This window comes from Antechinus flavipes, chromosome 3 (genome assembly GCF_016432865.1).
Source record: "Antechinus flavipes isolate AdamAnt ecotype Samford, QLD, Australia chromosome 3, AdamAnt_v2, whole genome shotgun sequence".
Classification (NCBI taxonomy): domain Eukaryota; kingdom Metazoa; phylum Chordata; class Mammalia; order Dasyuromorphia; family Dasyuridae; genus Antechinus; species Antechinus flavipes.
The window spans coordinates 507,216,003-507,240,564 of record NC_067400.1 but is presented as its reverse complement, the minus strand read 5'-3'; the positions used below and the strand labels follow the sequence as shown (position 1 = coordinate 507,240,564).

At 36.6% G+C, this 24,562-nt stretch overlaps 1 protein-coding gene across 1 annotated transcript in view; it reads right to left on the bottom strand.

Annotated features, from left to right (window-relative positions):
* The window catches only part of SIK2 (salt inducible kinase 2), a 142,920-nt gene that overhangs the window by 12,409 nt on the left and 105,949 nt on the right, over positions 1-24,562 (bottom strand). Inside the window, exons 5-9 of the mRNA XM_051986959.1 lie at positions 15,503-15,627; positions 11,608-11,731; positions 10,157-10,377; positions 8,253-8,405; positions 3,443-3,607 (exon numbers count right to left, since the gene is read on the bottom strand). Coding sequence (XP_051842919.1) covers positions 3,443-3,607; positions 8,253-8,405; positions 10,157-10,377; positions 11,608-11,731; positions 15,503-15,627 — 788 coding nt within the window. The remainder of the gene's footprint in view (positions 1-3,442; positions 3,608-8,252; positions 8,406-10,156; positions 10,378-11,607; positions 11,732-15,502; positions 15,628-24,562) is intronic.

The following is a 24,562-nucleotide window of genomic DNA, read 5'->3' as shown; positions in this document are numbered from 1 at the left end:
CAAAGGTACCATTATCATACATTGTAAGCCTTTGCAGCAACAATAAAAAGTGCCTGTGTAATACTGGGAACAAAAGGCATCTTCCCTTGGCAGTTGGACTGATTAGCAAGCAGAGAAGTGGGGTATAATAATGCTTTCAACAGCAGTTTGGGATTTTCTTCTTCTCAACACTTTTAACATTTTGGACATTCTGTGGCAAAAATGGCTGGCAGTTTTTGCATGATATCTCTTATTAGAAATAAGATATTTTGTTCTAGAAAAAAATCTCTGTTGCTCGAGGCATGCAAATCAGAGGGTTTCTGAAATGTAACAGGACCTGGAGAGATTTCTTTGAAAGTTACTCATTTTTCCTTCTCCCTGAACCCAGTTCACAAGTCACTAAAATGTTTAGGTCACAAACAGGACTCACAACTCACAACAGTCAATGATCCTATCAACAAGGGACATAACTTTTAGTTCTTTCATAGAAAAAGATGCTTGAGAAATAAGAAGTTCTTGCACCAAAGAATAGTATCATTTATAGCAAAAATAGCAGAAACAAAAGAGCAAAACCAAAAGCTACATTATACAACAATATCTTGAAACAAATGTTAATGTCTATGAAAATTCATCACTATCCACATTTTTTTCATGGCTCAATTTTCCTCCTTTTGGCTGGCAGAAGAGAAATGGTGATTTGGAAAATCTTATTATTGTTCCCTATGGTCCCCTCAAAATGAAAACAAAAATGGATTATGAAATATGTAGAAACACTTCTTTGTAGAACTTACCATCCTCAAAACAACAAATACAAGCAAAAATTGATTCTACAAACTCAAAATGAGACTACTAAGTACTACTTTTCCATGACCCTAAGCTGATGCTAGTCAAAGTATTGGGACTGATTAGCTGAATGAAGGTAGCTCAGCAGAAAGAACACTAAATCTGAGGAAAGGAACCTGTGGATTTTACTACCATCTTTAATGGCACCTTTAATGGCTGGGTAAACACATGAACAAGTCACTTGATTCTCTGAGACTCTGTTTTCTCATCTATAAACAAGGATAATAATATCTTTTAAATATTTCCATCCTAGGGGTACTGTGAGCTTTAGAAGAAGCAATGTATAAGGGCATTGCAAACATTAAAACCTTTATAAAACCTGTGTTTTATCAGCTGTAATCTGCTATCACAATAATCATTATAACTTTTATAGATACAGATGCAGGATACTAAAAACAATATAATTTACTAAGGGCCTCAGGCTTGAATGTACTCTCTCTAGCATGTTTTAGACAGCTGTAAATAATCAAGAGGTTGGATGAAAAGGGATCATAGGATTTGGAGCACAGAGACATCTAGTCTAACCCTATTTCACAAATAATAAAACTGAGGCTTGCAGAGGTGAAGTAACTTCTCTAAAGACATACATGTAAAACTGGACCACTATTTACCTCATGTCCTCAAATTCCAAGTTAAGAGAGCTCTGTCAAGCCAGAGAGCCTCCTTAAAGTCTATCTTGATTCCTCTGGGATTGGAACCTGAAAGTTCTCATGCCTTTGAAGATCACAGGTCTCAATAACAATCATAGGGAGATGTAGTCCCATTGAAATTTAGTATAAATGTCAGTTACTGAGGACAGAAATGAAATTTCTGAATATACAAGGTTACAAAATGCTTCCTAAAAAATATCATAGGTGGAAACTGCTATAATCAAATGCACACCAAACAAAATGAACAGAAAGATAAGTTGTAGTCATATTAGACAATACCCCAGAGTCACAGAGTTGAAGGAATGGAAGAGATTTCAGAAATTATCTATTTCAACTTCTATTCAAATCCCCTTTCTACCATCCCCAAGAAGTGGTTATCCAACTTCTTCTTAAATACTGAGAGAAGAAAAGAGTGTGCCATTGGCTAAGTCAGTTCATTCCAGTTTTCTAAGGCTCTAAAAGTTTCTATGTGTAGTGATTTATAGATCCCAAAGGAGGTAGTAGTAGGGAGGAGAATAAGCTAACAGAAATATAACAGATAAAAAATGAGCCTAGCTAGTTTGCATGACAGAGTTATACCAAGATTCTAGAATTGTTCACTTTATACAAAAGCATTAAGTAGCATTCTAAATCTTCCCCCTAATCATTTTCAATTTGTTCCCTAGTTATAATAAAACACACGTGCTTTTAAAATAGCACACTTTAATGCAGACAATGTCCTATTTATATGTTTGGGGCCTGGTGCCCTCATAGATGAAACTTTAATACTCTATGCTTGTCTTTTCTCAGGATTTCAAAAGAGGTGAGTTGCTGGGTATTTTTTTTGGGAGGGGAGGGAGTCCTTTCTTTTCTTTTCCCTCCGAATTTATGTCCAGATTTTGAGCATGCAAAGAAATAGAATAAGATGGCTTCCCAACCAAGTGGGAAGGGAGGTAGCTCATAGGGTATATTTAACAGGATTCTAAGCAGACATACAAACCTCCTAGGTATGAAATACTAGGGAAAGAAAAGTCTATCACCCAAATGGCAATCATTTCTACCTCTAATAGGGGGCAGCAGCTCAGTCTCACATCTTATCCAAAGCACTGAATTTCTGGTTCACATCCTACCACCAAATTTGTTTGCTCTCCATCTGAAATGCGATGTCATCTGTACATGTGCAAAAACTCATCTCCTTCAAGCATGATCCAAACTCCAGGTATTTAAGTAACAAGAAGACAGTTTCATGGATAGGATGATAGGAAATAGCCATAGGATGATCAGGGAATAGTGGGAACAACGAAGAAGGTCAAACTTTGTCCTTTGAAACAATTATTTCACAAGTTTTCAGAAGTACCTTTTGCTTCTTGCTTCCCTCAAAAAATTCCCCCAAATATAAGAAGCCTCCAACCCACTAAGAGGAAAATGAGAAGAGACCTGGATCCTTGAGGAACAGCTTTTCAGAGACAATATGCTCCGGTGGCCAGCTTCTTAAACTGTGATTCATATGGGGTCTCATAACTGAATGTGGGGGCCATAAAACTATGATTTATCTTCAGTAAATGTTTGATTTGTATACCTATTTTATAATCTATCTATCTGGGGTAATGTAAAATTTTCTTGCTTTAAAAGGGAATATAAAAAGTTGAAGAAGACCTGCTTAGTGGATAGAATGTTGAATATAAAGTCAGGAAACTCCCAGTCTGAATCCTGCCTCCAACAATGATTGACAATAGGACCAAGGGCAAATAGTCTCAGTGTTCTTATCTGTAACATGGGATATAACATTGAGTACCTTACTCAGTTTTAGGGCACAAAAGAAAGTTCCAAACTAGGAAAATATGTCATTGATTAGTGCAGAGGTCTACCACTGGTATTTTCTGATGACTCTTTTTGTAGTGCCCCTCATCTGTATCAGTGAAAAACTACCACTGCTGAATGCTGTGAGAGAACCACAATTCAGCTCTGAACTACATAGGAGCACACTGTACCTTTGGTGTATCAACTCGTTCTTCCTCCATAAATGTTGCCTCGGCCTGGCATCCAGAATTTGGAAATGAAAAGGCCTCCACATTTGATGTTTGAGGAAGGATGGGGGACCTCAACAGTCTCATGTTCTGTGAACGTATGGTCATTGGGGGACCAACAGTTTGTGCCTAAAGAGCAAGAAGGATATATTTTGGTAAAATAAACACAATCTATCACAAAAAAAATCAATAAAATAATATTCTTTGGGTACAAATAATAATCAAATATTGGTAAGTATTGGAATTGTAGGTTTTCCCTCATATATAACATGAAGAGTCTCATATGTTTAGCATTAATAAGGTACATATATGAGTTCTGAAATTATCTGACACATTAGATTGTCTTAATGCTGTATGTTGGTCTCTGATTTTTGCTACAATTCCAAGTTGTGGAGCATAATTTTGGCAGGGGGCAAAAGACATTTTGAACAGACCTATGAACAAGTATCCCATGTTGTTTTTTATAGTTGTTTTTTTGTGTGGTAGGAGATATTGCTGTGGCCATGGAAGGAGTCAGCAAGATAAAAAAAAAAGACAGTAGAAAGTAGAGGTAGGAAAAAAAAAATCATTCACAGACTATTTAATCTCCCATGAGAGAATGAGATTTATCTCCTCTATGTTTATTATACCCAAGTAATAGTATATGGTATTGAGTTTATACTTGGGAAAAATGAATCTGCTTTAGAATGCTTCCTGTGATTCTGACTGCTTCTTTCTGCTAGCCTTTCTAGGCTGAGTGGCATGAGAAATAATAATTTCAAAACAGGAGGAGGAATTGAAAGGGAGGGGAAGAGGGAAAAGAAAATAAAAGAATGAGAGAGGAGAAAGTATGAAAGAGAGTATTTATTCTTTATGATATGACTAGGGGTTCCATAATGAACCTGAAAAAGGTATTTTAAAAAATGAACAGTAGAGGGCCAACCCTGAAGTCAGGAGGACCTGAGTTGAAATTTGGCCTCAGACAGTCACTACTTCCTAGCTGTGTGACCTTGGCCAAGTCATTTAACCCCAATTGCCTCAGCCAAAAAGAATGAACAGGTTTCTAGGTCTCCTATTATTTGTCCACTGTATGGACCATATAGCAGTGCCATGTCAGGAAATTTAGTCACTTCTATTTGAATTGTCTTAGGAAAACTCTCAACTATCACCTGGCAAGATAATAGACACTGAAGTCTTGAACTAAACTGCCCAAATATTCAAACTCTGCTGCAAAGAGCACAACTCTGTTGGCATGGCCACATGATTTGAATGCCAAATGTATGCTTGCCAAAAAGACTATTTTATGGAGAGCTCACACAGAGCAAGCATGCACAAGGTGGTCAGAAAAAGCAATACGAGGACACTCTCAAGGACTTTAGAATTGATCATATGACATGAAAGACACCAGCACAGGACCGCAGCATGGTGTGCCCTCACCAGAGAAAGTACTGTGCTCCGTGAGCACAGCAGAAGTGAATTAATTCAGAAGAAACATGAAGTTAGAGAAACCCCCCTCAAGTTCATAGGAGTCCAACCGGTAGCAGAGTGTTCTGAGCTTGGATTGGTCTAATCAGCCATAGTCAGATATACTTAACTTGACTCTAACATAGTGATGTCTTTTGGGCCTCTTTAAACTATATCATCATATGAATACATAAAACAACCTGGGGGAATATTCACTGATACTGGACACTTTGGAATAGCAGGGAAGGATTGCCAGGACAGCCAGTACTTAAAGAAGTATGACCAATACATTTTATATTAAGGGAATGAAAGGGAACAATAATCAGTCTCTAGAAGGATTTATTTCTCCTTGAAACACAAGTTCCTTTTCAGGCAATATGGTCATATTAGTTATGTGCTGGTTCTACTATCTCCCTAAGTATCTCTCATTAGTAAGATGAAGGAAAAATTTTAGATGAATCCAGACCTACTGAATTTCTATGAAGTTCTGGCCAAAACAGAAACTTCTCCCTAAATTTTATTGGATTTCTTTAATGTAGTCCTTTTATAAAGCAGTAAAAACATCTTTTAAATGGTTTTTCCTTCTGCCTGATGTGAGGAACAACCAAAGAACTACTTTGTGTTCAAAAGTCACCACAAGGATGCAAAAGCGTCTACCTGCTTGGCAAAGTCATATTTCTTTTATTTTAAATAGTATCTTATTCCCCATCCCCGAAAATTATATATCAAGACAAAGATTTTCAGTTCCAAATTTTTTCCCTCCCTCCCCTTCCCTCTTCCTAAAATGTTAAGCAATTTGATAATAGGTTATACATATGGTACTATGTCTGATATCTTATCTTGTCAGGTGATCTTCAGAATTTTCCTAAGCTGATTCAAATGTTTCGGGGTACTTGATTTTAAATTTCGAATGGATGAATCTTAATTATTTAAATTTCATTGAATTCCTTATAAGTCTCATGAAATTCTAAGGTGATATTTTTCAAGGATCAGGAATAATGAAATTAGGAAAAAATAACCAAATTATATTTGGTTCCTTGAAATAGTTGTCAAACAAGTATCATGACATCCTGATCACAGATGCAAAAGGGTAAGAATACACTAGTATTTTACATATTATAGAATATAGAAGTGAAATATAAAATTTGTAAAAACCTCCCTTTAAAGAAAAGATGGTTCTCATTCTCTAATTGATTAATGGTTTTAGGACATGAACAATCAATTGTCAAGGGAAGAAATCAAGTGATCAACAGCTATATAAAAAAATGCTCCACGTATTGCCAATCAAAACAAGTGAGGTTCCACATCAGACAAATGTTGGAGTGGGTATGGGAAAAGAGGCACTTTAACATACTGCTGGTAGAACTATTAATTGGCCTATCTGTTATGGAAAACAATCTGGAACTATGCCAAAAAAATGATATCACCATTAAGCATATGTCCAAAGAGAGAGAAAAGGGACATACATAGATACAAATGTTTTATAATAGCTCTTTCTGTTGCAGTGAAAAACTGGAAACAAAACAGGGAGTCCATCAATTGGGAAATGGTTGAACAAACTGCTGTATACAGATGAACTGAAATATTATTACATTAAAAGAAATGACAAAAAGGATGGTTTCAGAAAAACTTGGAAAGACTTGTATAAACTGATGCAGAACATAAGCACAGCCAGAAGAAAACTTATGCAACAAAAAAAGAATATTTAACAACAATAAGAATTCTGATCAAATGCAATGATTAAGGATGATTTCAGAAGAGAGATGATGAAATAGTTTACCTACTTCTTGACAGAGAAGAGAGGGACTCAAGATGCAGAATGAGACATGGTTAAAGTGGGAATTTATTTTGTTTGACTATGTATATGTGACAAGAGTTCTTCATCCTCTCCCATTCTCATGGACAGAGGGGTGCAGAGAAGACGACAGAGAAAGAAAACAAATCCTTATTAATTGAGAATGTTTATATAGAAATTTGGCTTTTCATAGCTCATTACTCCCTAAAGAGATTCTTCTAAAGTTATATATCATGACCTTTTAAAAAATTTTAACATTAGCTTTCAAACATTTTATGTATTAGTAGCTACCAGAGAAAGAAAGCAAGTAAGCTAAGATTCAGAGAGGTTTAGAGACAGTGACTTGCTCAAGATACTATTATTCATATTAGGAGTCTTGATTCTTAGACCCTTCTCTCTGCCCCCCCTATCATGAAAGGAGGGGCTGCTTTTCCAAGCAGAGTAATTCTCCTTGTGGCAAACTTATGGAAGGATAAGATAACAGTTTCTCAGAAGAGTAGGCATGAATGAGCCATGCTTATTACCATCCCTGGAAATAATATCTATGCTGATGAGATTATGGATCTGAATATTTCAGTATTAATTTCTTTTTATATATTGTGAAAGGACCAATACCAACTGGAACATTACGAAAAATAAGCACAAGACAAAAAAACCTACAACCACTGGGCTTAGAGAGACAGCACAGTAAGGGCAAGTCACTTTGAACCTTAGCATTCCTTTTCCCTTTAATGGAAATATATGCTTCCTCTGACTCATAGGGCAATTATGAGAACCAAATGAGATAAGAAATGGAAAGAGTACTGGATAAGGAACTCAGAAGATATGTGTGCTAGTCTCAGCTCTGCTACTGTTTGTTTGTGGGACCTTGGCAAGGTGTCATTTAATACTGAGTCTCAGTTACCACATCTAATTCTAGTATTATTGACCTCACAGGATTGTTGTGAGGATTAAAGGAGACAATATAATGGAAATGGTTTATTTAAAAAAAAAAAAAGCTCTACAAATGTAATGTATTATTATTAGCAGGAGGAAGGGATATGAAGAGCCAAATATCAAATGTAAAAAGAGTTCAAATTTACTTGGTGCTTCAGTGACCAACAGCCTTTCCTCACGGTAAATGCAAGGATGCTAGCTAGTGACATAGCTAATAAGTGACAAATTTGGGAAAAAAGTGCAGATTTCACTTCAAATCAGGGCTCTATGACTAAATCATGTTCTTAAGTCAATCAATTTTAAACAAACCAAAAAAGCCAAAAGATTAGAAATGCCTGAAAGGGGAAAAAAACTTTTGGATTTATGAAATCAATTAATCTTTCTATAAAAGGATAGGGAAGAGAAACTTCTAAAATACCAATCAAAGGAATTATGTAAAGGTATTATAGTCAATGATATAACTATAAAAGTAAATAATATAAAAGTATTATAGTAAATAATAAAAATGTAAATAGTCAAATTTCAACTTTTTCATCAATGAAAAATGTGTCCAAAATAATTGCATGTGTACCAGACAAGACCACCCGCTGGATGAATTACCTTGGCAACTGTTTGTTCAGCGACAGTGCTGGGCCGACGCTGGCGGGCATCAACTCTCTGCTCCACAGGGAAGCTGCTGCGGTGAGACTTCAGCCTTTCCACCAACAAGTAATAGATAGCAGCAAAGTGGTTATAACTCTTGTTCTGCAAAGACTGAAAAGGAAAAGCCAAATATCATAATCAAGTTCATGCTTCTACACTTTCCTCAAAAATCAGGAAAAATCATATACTTTTGGAAATGGAGACATAGTGAGTTATGCCTTAAAATGAAGTCCAAGCATGTAGGGTACAAAAAAAAAATAGCAGTTATCTAGATTTGACTAGCTTCTTTAAATGAAAAGTAATCAATGGTAACCTGCTACTCTTCATACAAAAGGTTTCCAGCCTCATGCAGGAACCTCGACCCAATCATTCTATAGTCGCAACCTTGATGCCTATCAGGCTAGTTAGCAATCTGAGCTGGGCAGTACTAGTTTTGTAGCTTTAACATAGGACCAAACCACTCATAATTTTAGATCAAGAATAATGAAATTTTTGGGGAAACATACTGGAATTTATTTGATTTAAAGATAAGATCTAAAGAGATACTCTTGCTGTTCGTAGGTAATTTTTTCCTCTTGTTTTTTATGGTCCTACTTTTTTGGTACTTTGAGAATGGATCTCCTTTACAATTTTTTATTTCCTGGCCTGCCCATTTTCCCAATCCTTACAGAGCAGAGAGAGAGTGACTATTCCTTTGGCTCATGGCTCCATCAGACAGGGAAGCATGACTGCTAGATTGAATTTTTAGCAGAGCCAGAGTAACCCTGTAGGACCCTCTTGCCCTCCAAGCCACCATTCTCGATGTCTTATAAGAATAAGCAAAGAAAAATATCTAGTCAAGTATATTTTTCCCCTGAAGTTCCAGTGGAGAAAGAAAGGCTGGGAGGCCGCCATCTCCAAAATAACCACATAATACTTTTCAGTTCCTTCTTGTTCTCATCTTCCAAAAAATAACTTAGGCCTGGTTCACTAATTTGTAGTCAAAAGCTTTCTGAACGTATGCAGCCTACCAAAATAACGTCTTTTCTGGAAGGAACAAAACAATTTGTAAACATTTTATGAATTCTCAGTTCTACGATTTCTAAAACTTCCAAATCAAACTAATATCTTCTGTTTCATATGCTCACTTGTTTACTCTATTTTCCCTCTCATTTCTCTCTCTCTCTTTTTTTGGCTTTCTTTGTCCTTTTCTTCCTTTTCTTGCCTAAAGCCCTCCTATCCCATTTCTCATTCATTTTCAACCATTTTCGATATACAGACATAACTTCATCCAACTTCTAGGAATTATCTTCCCATGACTCACTTGCTATTTTTCACCTTTTTCTTTTCTGAATGGTAAAGTATAGGTCCTTATCTCTAACACTTCTCACTTTTTGATAGAAGGTTTAAAGGAAAGAGACTGATACATGAATATAATATAATTAAACAGATAGTAGGAGATTGATGTAAACTGAAAGGAACACTAAGTAATATTTATTCTGGTGACAATCCTGATGGGGTGGGGACAAAGAAAGGAGAATAAGCATTTATTAAGCACGTACATGCCAGGCACTATGCAAAGGCATAACCATTTCACTACTTCATGATGTTAGTTCTGATCATAGATCCTCTGCTGGTTCCCACCAGCTTCATCCAAGCCTTCCATAGATGATGTGCCCAAGAATCTAGATCTTATTCTGGCTTAGTTTTCTCAGGTACTATCTATTGCTCTCTTCAGATGGCTGACTTGCCTTTTCTTCCAAGCTACTTACTTGAGGATGATGCCTTTTTCTGCTACCTTACTTATACTCACCAGCATAGATCACATTATGTTAAATGATGCCAAGTATAATCAAATCAGGAAATAGCTTCGGATTCTTTACCTCCATGGTTTTCTGCTGATCTATTCCAAGGCTATGCATTAGCCGCAGGACTTGCTCATTATACTCCCCAAGAGATGGCTCATTTTCCTGCTCTTGTGGATAAAGAACAGGTCTCTGTACAGGAACTTCCACCAGCATCCACTTGTGTTCTTTTATTTGGGCTATTGTCAGTCTCTTAGATGGATCTAAGACCAACATTCTTCGGATGAGATGCTCACACTCTAGGGGAAATAAAAAGTTAAAAAGAAATAGTCAAACAAAGCACTTAGCAAATATGACTCTTTGTCTCATTTGTCATATAGGTCCATGTACTGGTGAATGTTGTTGAAATGTATTCTGGCAACACATATAAAGTTAAAAACAGTGGTCACAGCTGGATCTGTCCAAGTTTTACATTAAATAAATGTCCTCACCAACAGAAAACAAACCTCTAGTCATGAACTTAAGTTTTCTCCTAAAAACAAAACCAAATTTGAAGTAAGGAATTAACAACTTGTTCTTAAGTAGCTTCCATGGCTAATTCATATCTGTTAAAAGAATTTAAGTGAGAAAAGTAACAACTTATAAATTGAAAAAACTTCTATTCAGCCTTTTCAGTAAGTAAATGCACAGTTTTTCAATGGATTCCACAGTATCTCTTTTAAGAGACTGGGCTTCTTTGATAATGTTAAATATAATTTAGAAATCAGACAAGGTATTTTTAAGTAAGAAAGTTGAAGGAAGATTAGGATATCTATCATGCATATGTCATTTAGCAGTTACATAGACTTTATGGTGAATTTTACAGTAACTTACGCAGATATCCCTGAATAATTTCTTCACTGAAAGTTGTGTAATCAATACTAAATTTGGGAAAAATAGCCAGTTGACCTTAATTATTAACAGAATTAAAATTAGTAATCCTGTAAGGTATTTGAGATACAACAGCAAGGGTGACAATTTAAAATTTAGTCAATTAAAAGATATAAATAACTTTCTCATATATAACAATCTAAAAGAGACTGGAAGGGACTAGGAAGTCATCAATTCAATGAATAACTGCCAATTAGTTGTTATTAGTTTGTGACTTCCGGTCAAAGGAAATTGGAAAATCCATTTTATTTTCAGAAAAAAAAAAAAGGTTGTGAATCTGTACTTCAGATTCTAAATCAGATGTCTAAAATAAACCTGAGACATTTATAGACTCAAGGTGAATGGGACTGAAAAGACTCGCTGCTTTTTATCTATTAAACTGTTTCTGTTTTCAGTCACAAGTAAGGCTGGAACTTTGTCTTAACTACACAGGGATTTTTTTTCTCATTTCCATAGCTTCTGAAATGACTCAGTTCTCCCCCCTCCCCGCCCTTTTTTTCCCCTACCTACAACTTTTGGAAAACATGGAGACTTTTAGGAAGTCATTTTATTCAGGGCTTAAAATCTGTAAGGCACTATCAGCAAGACAAATAGCTAACCTTCTGACATGAAATATGGAATCCGGAATCTTCCTTCCAGAACTCTTTGCCTCAGGATAGGGAGAGTTGGTCCATCAAAAGGCAGAGCTCCACAGACAAGGACATAAAGAACTACTCCCATACTCTGAAACAGAACATAATAAGGCATCCATTGTACTACCTAATATTTCAAATGCATTTTATTTTGTTAAGTATCTTCAGTTACTATTTAAGTCTCATTGACTGAAGGAAGCAAAATTCTGGCTTGAATTTTTCAGAAACAGAATCTCAGGACTGAAAGATATCTGAAAGCCTGAGATGTGTCTCTCCCCTCCCCCTTCCCCCCAATAACAAAAGATTGATCACATTGATAAATAATGAATTTTAATTACTGCAGATCTAGGGAAGGTTCACACATTTAATACCAGAATTCCTTTCCTAAGTTCTTATCACACAAAGTCCATGAAAAAAAATATCTACAAGCCCAGTGAAGGGAACCTTGGGAATAGGCCAAAGGATTGAGTATTATTAATCCATCAATCAACATTTAATAGGCACTAGACTAGGTATTAGGGATATGAATACAATAAATGAAAAAACCTATTTTCAATGCATCTAGATTCTAGGAAGACAAATCTATATAACAATTATATACAGAATAGATAAAAATCAATACAAAATGGCAAAATATAAAAGGGAGAGACAGAAAACTTTAGCACATGGAAGAAATAAGGCCTAACTTTGAGAAGGTGATGCTGGAGCTTCAGCTTGAAGGAAGAACAGAATTTTATAAGGTACAGATTGGGAGAGAATATGTTCTAAGCAGTTAGTCAATACAGAGATAGTAAGTAACTACTTGTGCACTAGACACTGTGGACAATCCCTGCCCTTAAACAGTTTACAAGCTAATAGAGGATACAATATGCAAACAAATGTAGAAAAAGTAAGTTTTATTCAGGTTAAATCAGAAACAATTAACAGAGAGAAAGCATTGGAATTAAGAAGGGTTAAGGCCAGCTTCCTATAAGAGGGAGAAGTTTAGTTGGAACTTAAAAGAAGGCAGGGGGTCAATAGTCAAAGTGAAGAAAGGAGAACATTCCAGCCATGGGGGGCTGACAGAAAATGTTCAAAGCTGAGTTAGAGTAGCTTGTTTATGGAACAGCCAGGAAGTCAGTGTCTCTGGATCAAAGATGATAGAAATAAAGTATAAAAAGACTGAAAAGGTAGGAAAGGGTTGTATTATAACGGGCTTTGAAGGTCAAACAGAACATTGTGTTTTTTGATAATAGAGGAAATAGGGAATCAAAAGAGTTTATAGAATATGTTTCTGGGTATGTTGGAGGGGGAAATAACACATACAGTCAAACCTGTGCTTTAGAAAAACCACTTTAGTATCTGAGTGTAGGACACATTGGAGAGAAGAAAGACTTGAGGCAGATATATACTATTAGGCACTGCACTAGAGTTGTTGGCAGTATAAGAAAAAACAAGGGGGAGTATATGAGAGATACTGCAAAGGTGAAATCAAAGGCCTGGGCATTAGATTAGACAGAGGAGGAGTGAGGAATGCAGAATGACTCCTAGGCTGTGACCTTGAAAGTCTGCGAGAATGCTACTGCCTGCTATAGTAATAGAAAAGAGGAAGGGGGACAAGGTTTTTTGGGGAAAGATAATGAGTTCTATTTTGGACATATTGAATTTAAGATGGCTATTGTATATCCAATTCAAGATTTGAGATCAGAAGTCAGCAGAGAGCTGAGGATGGATGAGTAGATTTGAGAATCATCAGCAAAGAAATGAAAATAAAATGCACAGGAACTGATGAGATCTCTAAGTGAAATAGTAAAGAGGGAGAAGGGAAGAGGACATAGGACAGAACCCTGAGAGACACCTATAATTAGAGGGTATGATTGGGAGGAAGATCCAAGGAAAGAAATAGAAGAGTGGTCAAATAGGGAGCAGGAGACCAAGGAAAGAATGGTGTCCTAAAGTCCTATAGGGATTATTATCAAGGAGCAGAGAGTGCTCCATATGGTCAAAAGCTGTGGAGAGACCAGGGAAAATAAGAGAAAAAGTCACTGAATTTGGCAACTAAGAGATCATTAGTAACTTGGAGAGAGCAGTTTCAGTGGAATGATAAGGCCAAAAGTTGGATTAGATACAGGGTTGAGAAGAGGGTAAGAGAAGTGGAGGCACCTATTGTAGATAGCCTTTTTGAGGAGTTTAGCTACAAAGGACAGATGAGAAATGGGATGATAGTGAGGAGAATGGAAGAATAAAGTTTTTTTTTCAGAATGGGGGAGAGAAAGGAATGGTTATAGACAATAGGAAATGACTCAGAGAGAATGAAAATAAGTGATAGACAGGGGATGAGAGAGAGAGCAATCTACTGGAGGAGTCAGGATGGAATTGGATTACTTGAATAAGTAGAAGGTAAGGAGTAAGGCCACATCATTATGTGAGATAGGAGTGGAAGAGAAAGGGAAAAGGCACCCGAATAATTGAGGGGAGAAGAGGGAACTCATGACAAATAGCTTCAATTTTTTCGATAAACTAGGTGGTGAAGATTGCAGCTGGAAGGGGAAAAGGAAAACAAAGGGAGGGTTGAGGAAGAATTAAAGAGTCTGGAAGAGCTGCTCAGGAGAGTAAAAGGGGAGTTAATAAGGGAAGTACAATAGGACTGTCTAGCAGCAGTGAGGGCCAAGATGAGGTTGTCTCAACAAAAATTTGTGGCAGATCCAATTGTGTGATTTTCTCCATCTTCATTCTGTAGCATGTATGTAGAAATGAAAGTGGCAAATGATGGGAAGGATCCAAGGCTGAGGCTTAACTGTATGTAATCAGGAATATGATAAGAACATGATAAGGGATTCAAGAAAGGAAAGCAGGACAGAGTTGAACTGGTTCAAGAAGGTGTTAAGATGGGGATAAGAGGAGAGAATGGTTAGTGTGTGTTTGGGGAGATTGAAAGGTCAAGGGATTGGAGGTCACAGTGGATGAAGAGTAAGGTTTTAAAAGGGAAGAGAGGGAGGTACAGAAATGTGAGATGGAGTACTGTATGTTAACAATCAAAGAAAAGGACAGTTTGGTAAGGGAGAGGGACTGAATGGTTCAGAAAGAGATTAAGATCAGATTATGAAGGATTTTAAAAGCTAAATAAATGGAGCTATATTTGATCCTAGTGGGAAGAGGGGGCCACTGGACTTAACAGAGTAACAAAGGTGACATACTCAGATCTTCACTTAAAGAAAAATACTGAAATCTGATAGATAACAATGGAGTGGGGAGACACTTGGGGCAGGGAGACTAATTAGGAGGCTGGGGGAAATAATCTTGATGACAGGTGAGTGGCTACTGGGGCAATAGAAAGAAGGAGTCTGATGCAGGAAATGTGAAGGTAGAAAGCATATATTTCTCATGTAGCTACTGATTCCTGTGTATCTCCTCAGAATGTAAGCTCCTCAGGGACAGGGATTATTTCTGCTTTATTCTGTATCTCTGGTGTCTGGTAGGGTACCTGGTACACCACATGTTTGTGATGAGGTATAGTAAGTAATCAAGGATAACAATAAGATCATGAGCCTTGGGAGAGTAGAGGTATGTTAGTATCTACAAGAGAATAGGAAAGTTTGCAAGACAAATGGATTTATGGAGAAAGCTGAGTTCTCTTTTAGATGTGTACAGGACATCCCTTTTGAAATGTGCAATAGGTAACTGGTACTGTACTGGGGAGCTCAAACTTGGGGGAGAAACTGAGATTTGCTATATAAATCTGGAAGTCATCTCCACAGGAATAATATAAATTCACAGGAACAGATAAAGTCATTAGGATATAATATAAGGGGAAGAGAGGGCACAGGATAGCACACAGGGGTATACCCACAAAATGTATTTAATATAGAAAGAAAGAAAATACCCAAATGTCCAGTTGTGGTCCTTCATACTGTTGTCCTTCAAAAACTTCTGGGGCTGCATAAGGAGGGCTGCCACACCATGTAGCCAGTGGTTCACCACTCTTAAAGAAATTTCCAAAGCCAAAATCTGTTGAGATAGAAATACATGTTACTTTCATCTAAATCTATGAGATGAAACTGAATTACTGCAAGAAGGTCTATATTAGCCAATATCAACAAAGGACTTTGTCTAAAGGAAAACCAGAGATGCCAGACCACTTTTTGAATAATTTTTCCCCTCTCAAAGTTAAATATGGCTTATTTTTGATGCTAGTGGGAAGAGGGGCCACTGGACTTAACAGAGTAACAAAGATGACATACTCAGGTCTTCACTTAAAGAAAAATACTGAAGTCTGATAGATACAATGGAGTGGGAATTTCTCCATGTGGCTTATTTTTTTTGATTTTAAAAAAATAATTGTAGGCCTCATAAAACACTAACTGGTTGAAACGAGGTTTATCTATTAATTTTATTAGTAGGATCAGTAAGAGAAGACTTAAGAATGAAAAGTAAGTCACACACAAAGGAAAACTGACACTGATACTTTAAAGTTTGCCGAATATTTCATCAATCATCCTATGGATCTGCACAACAAGCCTGAGAGGGAGGAATCCCTGAAAGGCAGCTACTTTTCCCATCTATCAGAGAAGCAAACTGAGGCTCAGGGTGAATAAGTCATTTGTTCATAATCACATAACTAGTGAATATCAGAGGCAGAATTTGAACTCCTGGAGTATGTCTCACTCCAAATCTAATGTTTTATCCAATATCCCATACTAAAACATGCCCACTCACATACCATTTTAAGCTCAAGTAATGAATGTTTTCCCTCAGACAGAACAGCAGGTTGTCAAAGTCCAATCTAACTTTTCCTTACAGTTCCTTGACTATTCTTTACTATATAAGAGTATTTCCAGTGCTACTCTGCAGGTACTTCCTAGGCATATGATCCAGAAACATAATGGCCATCCATAGATACATCAGTACTAAGTGTTTAACCATATTTGAAATATAATCATATGGCAAAAGAACAACCTTAAGTCTGAGGTCTATTATACAATTAAATTAAATTGATTAAACTACACTATGAAGCCATGACATAATCTAAAATGAATTTTAAAAGCGATATAAAAGTAAAAATAATCTGTTCCTATTATGTTATTAAAAACAAAGAAATAAATTATTTTAATTTCTTCTTGAGAGATCTGATATCCTTTCCTTGCTCTCTGCCCTAGATTATCACAACAAAGCAGAACGATTAGTCCCTGGTTACATGTAAATTTTTTCTGGGGAAATTTATTTTAATATCTTTCCAAACTATTTTTTGTTATACAAGTTTAATTTCTTTTCAATAACAAAAAGTCAGATAATTTAATCTTCTGTATGATGAGTCAGTGTACCTAACTATCATTTTTGTCTTTAACAGCATTACTACATGTCAAGGACCAAGAGCTCAGTGAGGAGTTACTTAAAAGCAAATAACATTACAGATAAGAAGTCAAATTGTTTAAGTTTCCATTGCACCAATAAAAAATTCACTTACTCAAATAGATTCACTTTGACCTGACAGTTCTGTTACATGGAGAAGGTTACCATACAATCATATTCAGATACTTTTAATATACAAGAATGGGGAAGACAACCTTTAAATCTAACTTGTTCCTAGTAATAGTGCTTTTATCTTTTTGTTGGTGATCCTGCATCTGACATTAGTGTCCTCATTACAGAACCTCATTATAATTTCAAATGGTTCTTTTTTTGCAAACTTTCTAAAATTGTTCTCAATAAACGTTAATCTTGGGTAGAGTATGAGCATTCAATTAGCCTAAGTCATGCCAGGGATAAATGGACTATTCAATAGATAGAAAAGCCTATCCAGTTTCCTTGATCAGTGAGTCTTATTTTGTAGATTTGAACATGGAATCATATCATCATAGACCTATAGTTTAATTAGAATTCTAAACCTTTTAACAAAGCACATATACAGGGAGGCGAATTTATTTCTCAATATAATTCCTACAATAACATTGCAAAGTCAATTTCATGAAAATTTTGGGGGCTGAGGGTAGAATGTGTGGTATGAAGAAGACTTCCATAAGGACTAAATAGATGCTATCTACATAAGGTAGTTTAAGACTGCATTCTCCAGAGTGGGAGCCCTGAAGCTTTCCAAGCTCATAGTCTAACCAGAAGTCTCAAGGTTCTGTGGGTACAAAGATAAAGTATATGATAAGACCTCTTTTTCATGACATTTCCCTTGCTAAAATGATTACCAGTTTCTGATTTTGAATCACCTGCCAGTGCCAAGGACTGTGTAAGCAAGAACTTTCTTTGCTGGGTCTTCAGAAGTTGTGGCTACAGCTCTCCTACCCTCCCCCAAAGAAATGCTAGGCTGCATCCCTACAAGGGTTCCCAGGGTGACAGCTGAGTGCAGTGGGCTGGAAGCACTACTATTTCCAAAGTTCCTAGGGTAAGGGTGGTGGTGGTGGTCTGACTTGCATGCTCATGCTACCTCCTGAATTTCCCCAAGTAATTAAAGAGTTTAGAGACCACTGCTTTAGTAGATGCCAGTCTAAGCATATCCTCAGTGTCTGATATTTCTGTTATTAGATTTGCTGCCCAAGAGCCTTCTAGAGACTGGTATATCTGCAATGAATTAAAAAAAAAATTAAGGGTTTAACACTGGTTAGGTTCTCTAATTAATTCATTATTACCTTCTATAACCTTGACAAGATCAAGCCCCTGATTAAATAGGACACAGGAGAGAAACAGGAAATGGGAAAGAATGAAGAGAGAAGAAAAAGACAAAAAATGCAAACCACTCATGTCTGGTCCTGGGCAGTCAGATGCATTATAATCACTGAATGTATTGGGAAGAGAAAAGGAAGAAGGGGCACCACAATTAAAAAAACCCAGAATTTATTATTATTATTATTTAGAAGTTTGGGCAAGCTCAACATATAGATTTCTAAAGTTATTACAAAAACCTTATCTATATCACACTTGAAAAACCTGTTCAGATGGCTGACTGACTACCTCTTCTAGTCATGGTACAATCCAAGTTACAAAGATTAACAGCTAACTAAAGTGTAAATTATCAGGAACCATAAGGATCAAGGACAAGATATCCAAAGTAGTTTTAAAGGAACACTGTTTTAATTTCATTCAATGTCAGTATAGCAAAACAAGTAAACTTGGGATATGTGTACTTGTAGCACTGACACAACTAGCATTAGAGTGGCAAATCACTTGAAAGGAAAGTACCGAGAAGAGATCGTGAGTCAGGACCTTCCAAGTTGGCTCTTATTCCACAGCTCAATCACAAGATGAGTCCTTACACACTCATTAAGTTGAGGATCCTGGCCAAACATATTTGAAAGGCTCTTCAAAGGGACTAAACCATTGACTTGAATGCCTGAAAGCCAAGGTTAATCAGTTAAACTTCCTGCATAAGTACATAGCACAATGAAGGTCTTATTTTTAACATTCTCCTCCCCCACCAAAAGGAAAAGAGAGTCTCTCTCTTATAGGCACAGATGGTTCCATTTCAAACAGTTACCTTGTGTTCTATCCTTCTAACAATGGAGAGGTGTTTGCCAGTCTGAGAGGCCTACCTTGACTTGAGTGACAAACGACTTTAAATAAAGACTGTATGGGGAAGGTTCCTCTAGGAATGGAAGATTGATTCTTTCATCTCAGTAGGCTTTTATAAAAATACTTCATGAGCAAAAGAAGTAAGGGAATAGTGAGGGAAGAACTTACAGTGGGAACAGCCTGGTTTTGGTCCAGGCACTTCACAGGAAGGACATAGCTCAAAACTGGCTCCCTTGAGGAGAGCCTTGATACCAAGCTATGGCCCACATCCTGTGTTTCTTTAAGTGAGTGAGGGAAAAAATAGGGAGATTCAAGTATATAGAGAAGAACATTTGCTTCACTACATGGAAATTCCCATACTGTGTTTTTTTGTAGTGGGGCTTCTATGTATTAAGCTTGCATTCTAGGACAGATATGTCGGAACATTCCTTAGAAGCAGTTTTCCTAAACAATCTATCTCTTAAGATTCAGGAAGCTTTGATGGATAGAATGGCTAAGAAATATTTCATTTTCTAATTCAAAACTAGTTAATTTGTTTATTTATGAAGAATACTTTATTCCTAAAGTTAAATGATGATCATGAAATAGCCATGAAGTTGCTTTAATACCAGTCAGTTACTTATCGGACAATTCCTCAAAATAGCACTTGGCTATTGAAAAGTAATCAGAGACATCCATATAATCAAATTCATCTAGTTACTTACCATCTCTGTGGTAAGTTGCTAAGTATTAGTAATATAAAAAGAGGCAAAGTCCCTGCCCACAGTAAGTTCACAATCCAATGGAGGAGAAAACATGCAAACAAAAATGGATAAACAAACTCTATATAGGACAAACAGAAAATAATTAAAAGAAGGAAGCCATTAGAATTAAGAGGAATTAGAAGATGGAATTTTCACTGGGCCTTGAAGGAAGTTAGTAGTACAGATGAGGAGGAAGAGCATTACAGGCAAAGGCCACTGAATTGCATCAGGCTATAAGGTGTAAAAAAACAAAACAAAACAAAACAAAAAAACTGGAAAGGCAGAAAGGAACTTGTTTATGAAGGGCTTTGGGTTTGATCCTGGAGATAACAGAAAGTCATTGGAAGTGGGGGTGGGAAGCACACGCACCTGTGTGAGAATGTGTATGTATGTGTGAGAGAAGACAGATATAGAGAATGAGAATCAGATATGTACTTTAAGAAAATCACTCTGGTGACTAAATGGAGGATAGAGTGGAGTGGGGGAAGACTCGAGGCAAGCAGATGTACCTGTAGGTTATTGTTGTAATACAGGTATGAGGTGATGAAGGTCTATACTAGAGCAGTAGTCAGTGTCAGAGAAGAGAAGGAGGAGCATTCTAAAGATGAAATAAAGGTGAAATCAACAGATGGTGGCAAAAGACTGGTTACAGGTAGGGAAGAGTCGAGGATGATACACAAGTTGTGAGCCTGAGGGTTTGGGATGATAATATTGCTTTTATATCTTAGATGTGAAGACAGACATGAGATGTGAAGATAATATGGACAAGATTTGGTAACTGATTAGACTGAGGGGTAGGGCAGGGAAGATTCAGGAGAAGATGACACCATGCTGGAAGGCTGGTGAGGTTCTTGAGAATAATAGGGTCATTTGGAGTATGGGTGTGGTTTTTTGGAGGGGAGGGAGTGGGTGGGAATAATGTAATATTTGTGATTCAGAACTCAACTGATCCATGTCAGTTCATCCTGTGTGACTCACGCTGTTCTAAAACAAAAAATAGTGGAGACTCCCCCTTAGCACCTTCAGCCTGGTTACAAGGTGATCTGGGGCCAAGGGAGTAAAAAAATGGAATTTTGCCTATACCTGCCCTTTTGTGGCTATGGGTAGCTGTTATTTTAGGTTATAAATGAGCCCTAAGGGTTCAACATTTGGCTTAGAATGGAGAAAGATGAAATCTTGCATAGCAGAAACAAAGAATAGTTTGTGGGGAAAAGATGAGGACAACAACAATAAGGACAATAAAAATTGCCAGCATTTGCAGAGCCTTTTAAGACTTGTAAAGCCCTTGACATATGTGTGTATGTATGTATCCCATTTAAGCCTCACAACAACCCTATGAGGTAGGTACTATTATTATCCCCATTTTACAGATGAGAAAATCAAAGCCAATAAGTTCAAGTGCCCAAACTCATCCAACTATTAAAGTGTCTGAAGCAGGATTTGTTGGATGCCAAGTCTAATACTCTATACCCTGTGCCATACAACTTCCAATAAAAGGAGCTGAGACAAAACCCACAGTTCCTACCTAAGTGAAACTGGGATGTAACACCTGTAGTTTACCCTGTAACTTATTCTGAGGAAAGAGTGTCTTTTTTCTTCAAACCAACATTTTAATTAAGTAATTCTTATGTGCTAAGCACTTTATAAATATTAGCTCATTTTATCCTCACAACAAGGGGGAGAGACAGAAAAAGTACTATTATCATCTCCATTTTAGAGTTAAGTAAACTGAGACAGACTGAGGTTAAGTGACCTGCTCCAGGTCAAGCAAACAGTAATTGACTAAAGCCAAATTTGAACTCAGTTTCTCCAACTTCATGCATAGCACATGTATCCACTGAAGTTCTCAGATGAACTATAACAAATCCCTCAATTATTTTTCCCATCCTGTATCTATGTCACAAAATTTGTACCACAGAATTTTCAATTAACTTTGATATAATGTCTACTGCCTATATATATATATATCTTTTTCCTATTCTGAAAAAAAAAAATAAACCCTCACTTGATCTTTCCATTCTTACTTTTGTCCGATATCTCTGGTGCACTCCATATTAAACTCTTAGAAAAGGCCATCTATGAGAGGTACCTTCACTTTCTTCTCTCTCTCTCTCTCTCTCTCTCTCTCTCTCTCTCTCTCTCTCTCTCTCTCTCTCTCTCTCTTACTCTTTACAGTCTGGCTTCTGATTTTATCATTACACTGAAACTGCTCTCTCTGGAATTACTAATGTTTTTTAAATTGCCAAATCCAGTGACTTTTTCTTATTGTCATCAACCTCCCTGAAGCTATGAACCTGACAATCACTCTCTCCTTGATAAGTTTTTGGGACACCATTCTCTCCTGGTTCTAGTTAACTGGAGCATCAGGCCACTGTCTCAGTCTCCTTTGTTGGATGCTCATTTAGATCAAGTCTTCTAATTACAGAACCCTCAGGCTTTTGTCTGGGCCCTTTTCTTTTCTCCCTCTATAATGGGGATCTCATCAGCTGTATTTAAGTGGATGATTTTCAAATATACCAGTATTGCCCCAGCTTCTCTGCTGATCTCCAATCTCAAATTTTCCAATATCTTAAGGATACCTTAAGCTCTGTGTGTCCAAAAGAGAACGATCACTTTTCCTTTTAAACCTTCCCTTTGACTGTAAAGAGCAATACCATCTTTCTAATACCCCAGCTTGCAAATTAGGAATAATCCTAGGACTCCCCACCCGACCCCCACCCAATGTGCTACCAAAGCCCTTCAATTTTACATTTGCAACATCTCTGGACTATGCCCCTTCTCTCTCCTGACACTGTTTCCATGCTGGTGCAGACGCCTGGACTATTGTTGCCTCAAGCCTCTTTTCACTCCAATGACCAGAAAGAACTAAGGAACTAAAACCAGCTATTATAAATAAAAGAAAATATTGGAATACAATATTCAAAAGAAATAAGCTTATAACAAATACAGACTTTTAATGGAATGCCTTTTAGGCTTTTTTTTTTTTAAAGATCAGATCTGACTAGTATCTTTAAAAAAGAAATCTAACAGTCCAGAGAAAATCTACAATAGTCAATTTATTTGAGAAAATGGTAGGAGCCATATGATGTGATGCTAACATTCAAATGGATAAGAAAAAAAACAAAACAAGTATCTATTCAGAACCTTAATGTTTTCAAAAAGTACTGAGGTTGTACATTATAAGAAAGAATGACAGGGATAGAAAAACATGGGCAGGTTTGTATGAATTGATGCAAAGTGAAGTAAAGAGAACAGAATAAGGAGAAAATTTATGCAGCAATATTGTAAAGATAATCATCTGAAAGATTTAGGAACTCTGATCACCATAATGATCAATCACAATTTCCAAAGACTTATGATGAAACATGTTATCTGAATCCAGATAAAGAACTGTTTAGGTAGAAGTATATTTTCTATTCCTTCTTTTTTGGGGGGTGGGGTGGGGCAGAGAAAATGGCTAATATGGATATTTGTTTTGGAACCAGACAAAAAAGGATGGAACACACACACAGAGGTTTGGTGGAGAAATATATTTAACTCAATGGGAAGATAAGTAAGAATGAGGAGGGGGTCCACTATGAAGGAGAAAATGAGCGGGGAAACAAACTTCCTCACCCTAAATTCAGAATTAAAAAGGAGAGGAGAGAAGGGAAAAACAAACAAGAAACCAAGGGGTTATATTATGTTGCATCTTAGACAACTGAAGAATGGCTGAACAAATAGTGATATATAAATGTCACAGAATACTAATAATGTGCTACAAGAAATTTGGAAAAAGATAATTACAAAGTTCCTGGGTAGCATCTACATAATTAAGTAAATAGAACCAAAAGAACAATTTACACAAGGATAGCAACACTGTAATGATAAATAACTTTGAATATACTTAAGAATTCTGATGAATGAAATGGGCAACCATGTCTCCAGAGACCAATATCTCCTGACAAAGGGGAAAGAGAAAATGCTTGAGTGTGTCCATACAAATAGGGTAGATTTGTTTTGCTTTGCTATGTTATCCTGAGTTTTTTTTTTTTTAAATCTTTTTTTTTTCTTTTGGTTTCTAAATGGGGAGGGGGAATGCCAGAAAGAGTTAGCAAACAGTAATACCAAAACAAATGGGGCATTGTTAAACATTTTTTAAGAATGCACAGGAAAAAGCAGAAGGAATCACAGATAAATAGCAGTTTTGAAAGTAATAAGCAGATTATATATACATATGTATGTATATATATTTAAAAAGCAAGTGTGATGAAGTGGAGATTTATGATTTCATATATAATTCTGTGGGTTCTGTTGTGAATATGGAAGTGCTCTTTTTGGTTTAAGTTCAGAATAAAAATAATTAAAAAAAATAAAATCAGAGATCACTAATATATGTTGTGGTATGACTGTTTTTCAGTTGTGTTTACCTCTCTGTAACCTCATTTCAGTTTTTCTTGGCAAAGATACTGGAGTGGTTGCCAGTTCCTTTTCCAGCTCATTTTACAAATGAAAAGAGTAAGGCAAATATGGTTAAGTGACTTGTCCAGGCTCACACAATAAGTGTCCCAGGCCAGATTTGAACTCAGGAAGATGAGTCTTCCTGCTTCCTGGTCAGACATTCTATCCACTGTGCCACCTAATTGCCCTAAGTAATATATAGCCATACTTATTTTGTAAAGACCATTATATACTTGGAAGTACAA